The 13,670-nt window shown below is 30.5% G+C and overlaps 1 protein-coding gene across 1 annotated transcript in view; it reads right to left on the reverse strand.

The window, feature by feature from the left end:
• The window catches only part of LOC126880088 (chaoptin), a 60,907-nt gene that overhangs the window by 32,619 nt on the left and 14,618 nt on the right, over positions 1 to 13,670 (reverse strand). The window contains exon 6 of the mRNA XM_050643758.1: positions 1,732 to 1,978. Within this exon, the coding sequence (XP_050499715.1) occupies positions 1,732 to 1,978 (247 nt within the window). The remainder of the gene's footprint in view (positions 1 to 1,731; positions 1,979 to 13,670) is intronic.

The raw sequence follows: 13,670 nt of genomic DNA on the forward strand, positions 1-13,670 counted from the left end.
TAAATATATGACTAAATCAAGGTTTGAAGCCCCCCTACAAGATCCTGAAGAAATTTTTGTCATTATTTTATTACTAAGCTGTTATTCTTAAGTAATAATAATAAGCGCCATGCACGTGTGCGGGGCTGTAAATGCTGAGTGCGAGAGAGAAGCTATTCCAGCAGTCCAATTGTGCATCTTACTCGCACTCACATTTACAGCAGCGTCAATACGATACAACCACTCATTGTTATTAATTAAAAATAACAGCTTAGTAGTAAATTAATGACACAGATTTCTTCAGGATCATGTAACGGCGACTTTAAACTTTGATTTAGTCACTTTCTGACTTTCAAAATAATAATTTTTGACCGAGTTATTAAGCCTTAAAAATGGCCATTTTCGCGTTTTTCAAATTTTAACTTGCTTATAACTCGAAAAAGATCAACTTTAGAGAAAAATTATAAGAGACCTTTTTTGTCCAGAATGGTCCAAAAAACCTAAAAAAAAATTAGTCCGCGCCAAATTATTGATTTTTGCAATTTGATTAAAAAAAAATTGTTAAAAAAAATTGGCCCACTTTTCTCGTGGGCGACTTCTTGAACCTTATTCTGGGATGTCTCACGAATGTGATTATGCAAAAATATCTCATGGGAATATTTTTCCCAACGAACCCGCCGTTTCCACCTTGTCTAATCCTATTTTATTCTCAAGAAGCTGGTTTGCAAAAAAATTTTCTACGGCAAAAATTGAGTGAGCTAGTGACAATTAAAACTTGTAAAAACATGCAAAAACCACCTTTACCAACCCTTTCAAAGTCACCTCTTTTTGCAACTGAGGATTTTAAAAGGATTTAATATTAATATCCTTATATATCTTGTAAAAACCTACAACATTTTTTTACCAATCTTTCAAGATAAAAAATAAAAAAGTTACGGTTAAAAAATCAATATATTTTTTTTGAAAAAAAAAAAAAAGAAATTCAATTGGACGCATAATAATGTAAGTTAGCGATGTTTTTGGTCATTAGCCTTATTTTTTCTTCTTTATTTGTGTATTATTGATAGATTCTAGAAGTTTGACGGGCTTAGAATGATTAATTTTTAAAAAACTGGAGTTAAAAGCGAATAGGTACCGAATTTTTGTAGTTTGGTAAAAAATGCCATTTTCTTCAGAATATAAAGATTAGCATCAGAGATACGAAGAAATGTTTAAATATAAAATTGTAGGTTATTTAACTCCCAAGATCTTGGTTTGAAAAAAAATTTTCTACGGCAAAAATTTAGTGAATGGTAAATGAGTATAATATCGAAAAACATTGATTTTTTCGATATAAAACTAGATAGCGAATAACTCGAAAACTGTTAATTTTATCAAAAAAATGTATAGAAAAATTTTTGCTTAAAATGATTTTATCAACTTATGTGGTCAAAATATAATAAAAAATTTCCACCCCCGAGATGAGGTGGCAACCACCCCCATGGTAAAAGCACCTTATCCACTACTTATTCTAAAATTTTCAAGTAAATCGATCTATTCTGTAAAAATTGCGAGGTGAAAAGCTTCGGTTCCTGTATTTTATTCATTTAAACCCATTTTTCTATAGTGGACTTTTTTCTGTATTATGCTGAATACAATGCAAAAAGTTTTAAAAGTAAGTATTCCGGTGTTTTTAGTGCCCGGAAATACCCTGATACATACTCTAAAATTAAAGAAATGTTTATAATACATAATGTATAGTCATATACGTACCTCAATAAAGTTTAACTCAAAGAACATCTGATAATCGAGCTTTTTCAATCTGTTTCTAGCCAGATCTATAGTACCAATTCGTTTTAACGAACCAAAACTTCCCCTTCCGACATCAAAAATTTCATTTTCTGCTAAATAAAGTCTTCTTAAAAATCTCATACCCCTAAAGGAGTGCTGGTCAAGTTTTTTAATTTTATTACCGTTCATGTTTAGTACTCTTAACACTGTGTTTCTTGCAAAAGCTCCTCTAAAAATGTGAACACAATGAACATATACAGTAAAAAAGCATTGAAATCATATAAATAAAATTAATCCGGTATATATTAAAGCAGAGCTAAGAAGTATAATTACTATCTTATGTCACAACCCACATTTTTCCTACAATACTGCTGCACGTTGTCCAGCATAATACGGCCAAAACTGCGTATGGGGAACCTTCTACCTGCAGCTTACATATACAGAGTGGGCCAAATAAAAGTATCCACCTCGATATTTGGCAGTATTTATTAGATTTTAAGAAAATGACGAAACAGGTCAGTTTTTGATCAAAGGGGGACACATTTTTACGGTACATACATCTGTCATTTGTCAACCCCCTCCCTTCCACATCCCCCACCCCTTATTTTTAAAAAGGGAATAGGGGTCGTTTGCTAGCTCATTTGAAAGTTTATTCAATTCTCTATTCAGTAATATTAAAATTGGCATAATTGTTTGTACAGAGTGTCCAAGAAAAATTATTTTAAATTAAATTAATTGACACAAAAAGAAGAATGTATGTAATTTATTTAACTCAAAATACATTCTACTGCTGACAGAAAACGAAAAAAAAAATGTTTATTTGATAAATAAACATTGTTGCTTAAATTCAATATTCAACCTACCAACAGGCAGATGGGTGGCAGCTTGAACATTGATAGGCGAGCGGAAGATACCACTAAAATGACCAGGTACTGACCACGGAGACGTAAATGGCTAATTTTATTATTACTTTATATTTTTGAAGGTGCTGAAAACGAAAATGAAGTTTATTTTGAATTATATGTGGGGGAACATTGTCAAAATTGCAATTTTAACCTAAAAATAAAAAAACAGAAATCACGTTATTTGCGTTTACCTCGCTACAACTCTGTTCCATTTTAATATTTTTTTCTGATATTTTTACAGTATATATTTCTTACTTTAAGAGAATGGTACTTACTTCAAGATTTCAAGCTTATTCTAATAAAAGTTATGAATTTTTTGAAGTGAAAGGTGCAGATTTCTGAATTGCAAAGTTTAATCGCAAAAGTTGAGAGACGAAGTTTGAAATTTAGCTTTGTATTCACATGTATGTTAAAGTATAGAGAACAAAGAAGTTTTTTGGAAAGTTTTAGATCAAAATGTTTTATAGAAAAAAAATAGTTCAACTTTTATTATCGACATTAGAAATCCCCAATATAACGGTTATTTTTCGAGATACTGACCATGGGTGGTGAATGGCTAATTTTGGTCTTAGATTATGTTTCTGACGGTGCTGAAAACGAAAATGAAATTTATTTTAAATTTTAGGTGGGAGAATATTGTCAAAATCGCAATTTTAATATAAAAATAAAAAAGTGAAATCACGTTTTTTGCGTTTAACTCGCTACAACTCTCGTCGATTCTAATATTTTTTTTCAAGGTTTGTACACTATATGTTGCTCACTTTTTTAAAGACAACGGTATTTCTTTTAAGATTTTAATCTTATTCTAGTACAAGTTATGAATTTTTTAAAGTACAAGGTGCAGATTCGTGAATTGCAAAGTTTAATGGCAAGAGTTGAGAGGCAAAATTTAAAATTTATTTTATTAATCACGTTTATTTTAAAACATATAGTACAAAGAAGTTTTCTGGAAAGTTTTAGTTACAAATGTTAAATAGAAAAAAAATGGCGCAACTTTTAATATAGACGTTATACATCCCCAAAATAACACTTATTTTTAGGGATACTGACCATGGGAGACGAATGGCTAATTTTGGTCTTATTTTATGTTTTCGATGGTGCTGACAATGAAAAAGCGGTTTCTTTTGAATTTTATGTGAGGGAACATTGTCAAAATAGCAATGTTAACCTAAAAATGAAAAAAAAGTGAAGTCACGAATTTTTACATTTAACTCACTACAACTCTGTTTCATTTTAATATTTTTTTCTAAAATTTCTACAGCATATATTTCTCACCTTTTTAAGACTATGAAAGTAACTGTAGTCTTTCAGTCTTTTTTTATAAAAGTTATGAATTTTTAAAAATAAAAGGTGCAGATTCGTGAATTGCAGAGTTAAATCGCAAAAATTAAGTGACAAAATTTAAAATTTATCTATTTGATTTCGTTTATGTTAAACCATAGAGTTCAAAGAAGTTTATGGGGAATTTTAGGTCTAGATGTGTTATAGAAATAATATGGTGCAACTTTTAATTTTAAGAAAAAACGTGGTTTAACTTTTTTTTATTTTTAGGGCAAAATTGCGATTTAGGCAATGTTCTCCCACCTAAAATTCAAAATAAACTTGATTTTCGTTTTCAGCACTATCAAAAACATAAAGTAAGACCAAAATTAACCATTTACCACCAATGATCAGTATCTCCAAAATTTGCGTTATTTTGGAGATTTATAACGTAGATGTTAAAAGTTGCACCATTTGTTTTCTATAAAATATTTTGATCCAAAACTTTCCAGAAAACTTCTTTGTACTCATGTTTTATTTTTGAATTTGATTTAAAATCTATATTTCAAATTTTGTCTGTCAAATTTTGCGATTAAACTTTGCAATTCACGAATCTGCACCTTGTACTTTAAAAGATTCATAACTTTTACTAGAATAAGACTAAAAGCTTAAAGCAGAAACCATTGTCTTCAAAAATGTGAGCGAAATATAGTGTACAAACTTTAGAAAAAAATATTAAAACGGACCAGATTTGTAGCGAGCTAAACGCAAAAAACGTGATTTCATTTTTTTTAATTTTTAGGGTACAATTGCAATTTTGACAATATTCCCCCACCTAAAATTTAAAATAAATTTCATTCTCGTTTTTGTCACGGTCAAAAACATAATCTAAGACCAAAATTAGCCATTCGCCACCCATGGTAATTATCTCGAAAATAAACGTTATATTGGGGATTTCTAATGTCGACATTAAAAGTTGCACTATTTTTTTTTCTATAAAACATTTTGACCTAAAACTTGCCAGAAAACTTCTCTGTACTCTCTACTTTAACATAAACGTGATTAGGAAGCTAAATTTTAAACTTCGTCACCCAACTTTTGCGATTAAACTTTGCAATGCACAAATCCGCGCCTTTTTCTTTGAAAAACCAAACACCATTTTTTTTTATTTCACCATGATTTTGGTCTTCAAAATAGTAAATGGCTTATCACCTGAATATTTTCAAGAATTCATTTCTTTTAACAAAGATATTCATTCTTATAATACTAGAGGTTTAGATGACATATATATATACTGTTATATTTCTATTTGATCTGAAAATTAAATTTTGATAATTATAAGCAGAATTCAAGTTAATATAAAATATTTTCAATTTTCTCAACCACGGGCATATAAATTTAAAACAACCTGTATACAACAAATTGTTATGTTTAATTTTAAGAAGTGATTAGACGAAGCTTACGAAACTCGGGACAATGCGCTTAGAATAAACAAAGTAAATGGCGCGTACCATTATCGTTGTTCGCGGAAGGTTCGATCATTAGCCTATGCTAAATAAAACTCAAGTGAAATAGATAATAGTTCATTATCGTTTTTCGCGGAAGGTTCGATCATTAGCCTATGCTAAATAAGACTCAGTTGAAGTAGATAATAGGTCATTAAATTTTGTAAATAGTAGAAAGTAATTTTAGAATGGGAATTAACTATTTTTCTTTTGAAATCCATTAAGAATATTTAGAAAGATTAAAAATTGGTTTTGAGGAATACTGAGAATGAGAGTTGGTGGTGGAAGGTTGATTTGTGAATCTGGAAGGGATATTTAGAAAGTAGGGGAATGAATGACAAATAGAGATCAGAATGTTTTGAGCTGTCGAGAAGTGAAGTCCAGTAGTAGACGGTAGTGTACGGAGAGGAGAAAGCCGGTGTAGTTCCGTGAGTGTGGAGTATCTATCGTGGAACGAGAGGTAGGCCAGGTTGAGAGTAAAAGAACCTCCTTGAGCCAAGAGTGTCCCGGTAGCTGATTGAAGTTTCGAAAAAGGTAGAAACACGGCATCACGACAGAAGCAGGAACGGGAGCTATACGAGCTAGTTTTCAAAGGAGAACATTACTGGAAGCCAGGACGAGGTTTTGATCGCAGCCAAGGATAGCAGGAAACGGGTCTTGTGTGAAGACATTCTCAGTTCACCAGAAAAAGGTCAGTCTCATTTGTTTGGACATGAATGTATGGGTTTTTCGTATTAAATACCACATTTAAAATTGAAGAACATAATCAATAATATCAGAAAAGCTTCATCAAACTTAAATAGAATTGTTGCTAATAAATCCTAATAGTTAAATGTTAATAAAAACTTTCAATTGGAAATCAAAAGGAAATAAGATTCCCATGTGTAAATGTTATGTTTAAGAATAATAAGATATAGCAAATATTAAGCAGTGATTGCCATTTAAATAAAATAAACAATATTTTGATTATAATTGTAACCCATATGTGTGTATTATTTTACTCTTTTCTTTCCTATCCCGATTAGGAACCATTGAGAAATACTTAGAAGCCACGTAAGTAAGTAATTAATTTTATAAAAAGCCCTGAGATTGAAAACATATTGATATGTGATCTGGTAAATTAATTAGATTATGATTAATGCATTGATTAAATTAAATGACATATAAGAATATTATCTCATATCAATAATCAAGATCATATCAATACCTAGAACTATGTATAAAAGTACGATGAATTCGCTCTTTTTTATAAGCTTTCTTAAGTTTAATCAGTTACCTGCAGCTGTAAAAAAATGTACTAGTCTCAATAATTTCAAAATATTGCTTAAACAACATATCAAAAATTTATAGTGTACTTTCTTTTCTTTATATTGTATGTATATTAGGTTTTTTCTATTTAAATAAAGATCTATATTAGTCCAAGTAATGAAGCTTAGAATAGATCAAAACCTCGCAATTTTTACAGAATGGATGGATTTGCTTGAAAATTTGAGAATAAGTAGTGGATAGTCCAAGAATCAAAATCTATATGATGTCGAAAGGCGCTTTTAGCATGGGGGTGGTTGTCACCCCATCTCGGGGTGGAAATTTTTTATTATATTTAGACCGCAAAAGTTGGTAAAAACATTTATTCTAAGCAAAAAACGTTCTATACATTTTTTTGATATAATCAATACTTTTTCATTTATTCGCTATCGAAAATGTTAGTTTTATATCGAAAGAATCAATGTTTTTAATCAGTTTTCTGCTAATAACTCAAAAAGTTTTCGTTTTATCAAAACACCTTTGCTTAATAAAAATGTACCTTTTGAAAAAATAAACAAATCTGGTTTTTTTATTTTTTTTTTAAACCAATAGTAATCGAGCTACCTATACTTTTTTATATGCTAGCTCTTCTTCGTCAAATGCTAAATATTGTAGATTCAAAGTCAAACGACGGGAAATATATGCATTTTTCGAGGATAACTCATTGAAACTAATTTAAAGTGTTTAAAAATATCTATCTCTAGAAATAAAAAAAGTCTCTAGCTCAAAAATTAAATAACTTATAATGAAAAGAATGTAAGTCCCTATTTTTTTCGGCAAAAAAATTATCGGAAACAACCCCCTTATCACCAGCCTAATTAACATTAGTCACTGGCCCTATTTTGCCTTCTTTATTTATGTATTATTAATAGGTTCTAGAAGTTTGACGGGCTTAAAATTATTAGTTTTTAATAAAATGGAGTTAAAAGCGAATAATTAATTTTTGTAGTTTGGTAAAAAATGCCCTTTTCTTCGGAATAGAAAGATTAGCACCAGAGATACGAAAAAATGTTTCAATATGAAATTGTAATTTATTTAATTCCCAAGAACATGGTTGGCAAGAAATTTTCCTACGGCAAAAATTGAGTGAGCTATTGACAATTAAATCTTGTAATAACATGCAAAAACCACCTTTACCAACCCTTTCAAAGTCACCTCTTTTTGAGATTGAGGACTTTAAAAAGATTTAATATTAATAGCCTTATAGATCTCATAAAAACCTATAAAATTCTTTATCACCAAACTTTCTAAGATAAAAAATTAAAAGGTTACGGTTAAAAAATCAATATATTTTTTGAAAAAAAGAAAAGAGAAATCCAATTGGAAGCATAATAATGTAAGTTAGCGATGCTTTTAGTCATTGGCCTTATTCATTCTTCTTTATTAGATTCTTATTAATAGGTTCTAGACGTTTGACTGGCTTATATTGATTAGTTTTTAAAAAACTGGAGTTAAAAGCGAATAACGAATTTTTGTAGTTTGGTAAAAAATGCCATTTTCTTCAGAATAGAAAGATTAGCATCAGAGATACGAAAATATGATTCAATATGAAATTGTAGATTATTTAATTTCCAAGAACTTGGTTTGAAAAAAAATTTTTCTGCGGCACAAATTGAGTGAATTGTAAATGAGTATCTATACCAAAAACATTGATTTCTTAGATATAAACCTAACACTTTCGATAGCGAATAAATCGAAAACTATTAATTTTATCAAAAAAATGTATAGAACATTTTTTGCTTAGAATGAATGTTTTTATCAACTTTTGCGGTCAAAATATAATAAAAAATTTCCACCCCGGAGATGGGGTGGCAACCACCCCCATGGTAAAAGCGCCTTTCGACATCATATAGATTTTTATTCTTGAACTATCCACTACCTATTCTCAAATTTTCAAGCAAATCGATCCATTCTGTAAAAATTGCGAGGTGAAAAGCTTCAGTTCCTGGACTATACAGGGTGAGGCAGATAAAGGGCCTATTAGAAATATCTCGAGAACTAAAGCTAAGAGAATCTTGAAAATTGGAATACAGGGGTTTTGAGGTATGAACTATTTAATGAAAATATTTTCTTCTCTTTGCTACTTCCGGTTATACCGGAAATTGATTGTAACTTCGTTTTTTTAAATGGGACACCCTGTATATTTTTACATTTTTTGATTCTCCTCGATTTCTTCTTTCTTAAAATATAAGGTTTTGTAATATTATACAGGGTAGGTTAAAAGATAATTACGTATTCTTATTAATTTCATAGCAACATTAACACCCTGTAGGATTGTAGTAGATTGGTATAATAAACTCTATTAATGTTCAAATGATTTTTAATATAGTCTACTATTGTTAAGAGTTATTGGTATAGTTAAACTTTTCATTTTAGTATACAGGGTTGGTCGAAACTCGGAATGAGTATTTTCTGAGTTTTCTTAAATGGAACACCCTATATTTTAGTATTGTAATGAAATTTTATTTTATGGTACTTTTTAATTTCGTAAGCATTCCCTATATCTAACTTCTTTAATTTTTGAGTTATTGGTGATTAAAACCAAACATCAATTGCAACACAAAATAGGTGAAATTGTAATAGGTTGGCCGTGAAAATATTCAGTCACAAATAATTTTTTGGAAATAAATACATATTAATCTATACTGATACTTAAAATTGCCAATAGTGGTTGAGGTATCAAAATACCATCGAAGTTAAGATTGTTGGTGCGATTAACAATTAAGCACAAACTAAAGCAGTTAGGTATAGGGAATGCTTAAGAAGTAAAAAGTACCATGAAATATCATTTCATTACAATACTAAAATATAGGGTGTTCCATTTAAGAAAATTCAGAAAATACTCATTCCGAGTTTCGACCCACCCTGTATACTATAATTAAAAATTTAGCTACACTAATAATTGTTAACAATAGTAGACTATATTAAAAATCATTTGAACATAGAGTTTATTATGTCAAACTACTACAATCCTACAGGGTGGGAATATTGCTACGAAATTAATAAGAAAACGTAATTACCTTTTAACCTACCCTGTATATTATTACAAAACCTTTATATTTTAAGAAAGAAGAAATCGGGGAGAATCAAAAAATGTAAAAATATACAGGGTGTCCCATTTAAAAAAACGAAGTTATAAGCAACTTCCGGTATAACCGGAAGTACCAAATAGATGAAAATATTTTCATTAAATAGATCAGTCTTCAAAACCCCCTTATTCCAATTTTCATAATTCAATTGTCTTTAGTTCTCGAGATATTTCTAATAGTCCCTTTATCTGCCTCACCCTATATATCTATCTATCTAAAAAGTCATAACCTTTATCAGGATTAAAATAGAAGCTTAAAACAGGTACCGTTGTCTTCAGAAATGTTAGAGCTATATACTGTAACAATATCAGAAAAAAATAAATAATAAAATGGAACAGAGTTGTAGCGAGGTAAACGCAAAAAAACGTGATTTCTTTTTTTTTATTTCTAGGTTAAAATTGCGATTTTGACAATGTTCCCCCACATAAAATTCAAAATAAACTTCATTTTCGTTTTGAAGTATGAATAAAATTAGCCATTCACCCCTCCGTGGTCAGTATCTCGAAAACTAAGCGCTTTTTTGAGGGTGTCCCGCTCGTGTATGAAATTAAGCAAAAAGCAATATTTATTTATCAAAAAACTTTTTTTCTGTTTTTTGACAGCAGTAGAATGTATTTTGAATTAAATAAATTACATACATTCTTCTTTTTGTGTCAATTAATTTACTTTAAAAATTTTTTTCTTGGAAACCCTCTATAAACAATTATGTTAGTGTTTGTATTACTGAATAGAGAATTGAATAGCCTTTCAAAAGAGCTAGCACACGACCCCTATTCCCTATTTAAAAATAAGGGGTAGGGGATGTGGAAGGGAGGGGGTTGACAAATGACAGATGATTGTATCGTAAAAATTTGTTCCCCTTTGATCAAAAATCGACCTGTTTCGTCATTTTCTTAAAATCCAATAAATACTGTCAAACATCGAGGTGGATACTTTTATTTGGCCCACTCTGTATATCATAGATAAATATGGTGAAGGCATGTGCAGAACAAAAAGTTAACGTAAATGGGCTAGAACTAGACAGCGTGAGGGAATCATACAGGAATAGACTAGACCAGATTTTGAGAAATAAACTATTAAACAGTTCTATAATAATGAAGGACAGTACCACCAAATAAAAAAGCCATCAAGTACTTAGCAACGGAAGCCCTAGGATACGAAATAAAGAAGCAAATAAAACACACGTATTAGTGAAATAAAGAAATAGAGAGAGAAATAGAAAATAAAACAAGGGGGGAATATCAAAAAATGTTTAGTACTAAAGACATTTAGTACAAGACAACGTAAGAAATCTTAAGTTAAGTGTGGAGAATGATATGTCAAAAGAAAATTAAGCAAAGAAATGAAAAATGATGAGAACATCTTCTTCTTAAAATGCCTATCCGTTCCGGATGGTGACAATCATCATGGCTATCTTGACTTTGTTTAGCGCAGCGCGGAACAGTTCAGTGGTAGTCGTGTTATACCACTTTCGTAAATTTTGAAGCCACGAAACGCGTCTTCTTTCCGGTCCTATTTTACCATTTACCTTCCCTTGAATCAGTTGGAGAATTGCTTGGAGAAAATTAGGAAAGATAGGACGAATAGAAGAGAAATTAAATAAAAGACTAAGTTTTCAATATAATAGCACCCAAAGCAACGCCAAAAAATGTTACTCTACATCCTACCAGATCTAAAACAATGGGAACCTTCTCTGGTTACACCTCATCCGAGCCTTCTACAATTTGCAAGCCATAACGGTAATGACCTATGGTGCAGAAACATTATCACTCACAAAGAAAAACGCACAAAAACTAAGAGTAGCGCAGAGAAGAATGGAGTGATCAATGATAGGGGCCACTCTGCGAGACAGGATTAGAAATGAAGATCTACGAGCTAAGACCAGTGGCATGCTGGCTATATAAATGAATCGGTGCAATCACCGAGAGGCCGCGGCCTCTTGAGGCCGGTCAAATAGGTTTTTTTCACAAAAAATTTTAGATGTAACCAAAAAATATTTTTTTAATTTTTAATCGAATGTTAATTTTGTTAATGTTAATTTTTTAATTGTAAAATACAGTTAAGTAAATGAATAAGACTCTATATAATACATAAATAATATATTGCGACAGATAATATTTATTTTAATACATACAAGTATATTTATGGTTTTCCAATTTCCTTCAAACATGTATGTACCCTGCAGAATAAAAAATGGAAAAACGTCTTGCACAATTTTGACCGAATTATTGGAAGTATCGAAAAACGATTTGATCAATAGAAATCGTTTTATGATGATTTAAGCACTCTACATCCTAGAAATTTTGATACAATAAAAAATGGTATACCTTAAACTGCATTTAAATCATTTACTGAAAAATTAAGAAATTTTTATCTGACCATATCTGCGATTACCATAACCGATACCATTATCGATACCCTAAAGTAACGTTTACACGTATCCAGTAACTGGCGCCAGTCTCACTGGAATGCCAGTGGCATGAAAAATAGACCACCTTTCTATTCGAGACAGCGCTGGCAGACAGCGCTGGACTGGCACAAAAAAGTGTTTACATGATGCCACTACCATGCCAGCGCTGTCGTGTCAGTGCGACTGGCGCTAGTTACTGGATACGTATAAACGCGCCTTAACTGCAGTTAGAGAAGAACTAGTGGATTTTGCTGATAAATGTGTGTTAAAAAGTAGGATTTTGCAAAATACTGCAATTATAGAAGATCGAGTTAATGATGAGTGTGTTCAGTCTACAGAAAGTATGAAGGGTGATATTATTAATCTAAATGAATGAACATGATGTAATAAATGACAATGTTGTTGATATCGTGAAAACTTCACTTCCATGTGGTACTAAAAAATGTAAAGATTGTATAGCTTGCTGTGATGCTTTTTTGCATAAGTACAACTTATATCTGTGTGCTTATCCAAATAGTGTATAAGCATTTATTAACTCTTTCATTGACACAAGTTTCTTGCGATAGAAGCTTTTCAACGTTGAAATACATAAAAAATCGGTTAATAAGTACTTTAACACAAGATCACTTGGAAACATTTATGCTAATGGCTATAGAAAAGGAAGTTTTGTATGAGCTTAAAAATGATGAAATAATTGACGAATTTGCTCAAAAAGTTAGTTTAATGCGGAAGTTATTGATCGAGAGTAAAATAATTATTTTATAAAATAATTGCAAAAGAATGTTTTTAGATTATTGCGTTGTATTAACATTTTAAATATTGTTAAATTAAAATATTTGCACTGTACTGGTATTTGTACTCTCTTGTATACTTGATTTATTAAATTCAACTTAATACATAATTGAAAAATTCTCAAAATTGTATTTTACTTTTTATCTTAATTATATCTAATTCATATTATATTTATTCAGGAAGTTATGGTTTCTGCCTTACTACATACAATATTGTCATACATGTCATACATTATTTTGTGAGACTGCTTAATTCTTAAATAAAAAAATATAGCAAATTAAAAAAATCATTGAATTCAAAGTTTTATGTTTGATTTAAAAATAATTTATATTTTTGTTTTTTTTTATTATATAAATAACGAATTAAACATCCTGATAATAGAAGGTAAAATGAGGATGGGGGGCCGCTTTTCTATAAAATCACCGGGCCGCTTGAAAAGTTCCAGCACGCCACTGGCTAAGACCAAAGTCATAGACGTCATTGAAAGAAGCTGTAACTTAAAATGAAAATGGGCTGGACACGTTGCCAGAATGAAGGACGGAAGATGGACTCGCAAACTAGTTGAATGGAGACCAAGAGCCGATAAACGTAGCAGAGGAAGACCACCAACACGATGACAAGACGACTTACGAAAAACAACAAAAAACTGGATACA

The sequence above is a fragment of the Diabrotica virgifera genome, chromosome 2, assembly GCF_917563875.1.
Source record: "Diabrotica virgifera virgifera chromosome 2, PGI_DIABVI_V3a".
NCBI lineage: Eukaryota > Metazoa > Arthropoda > Insecta > Coleoptera > Chrysomelidae > Diabrotica > Diabrotica virgifera.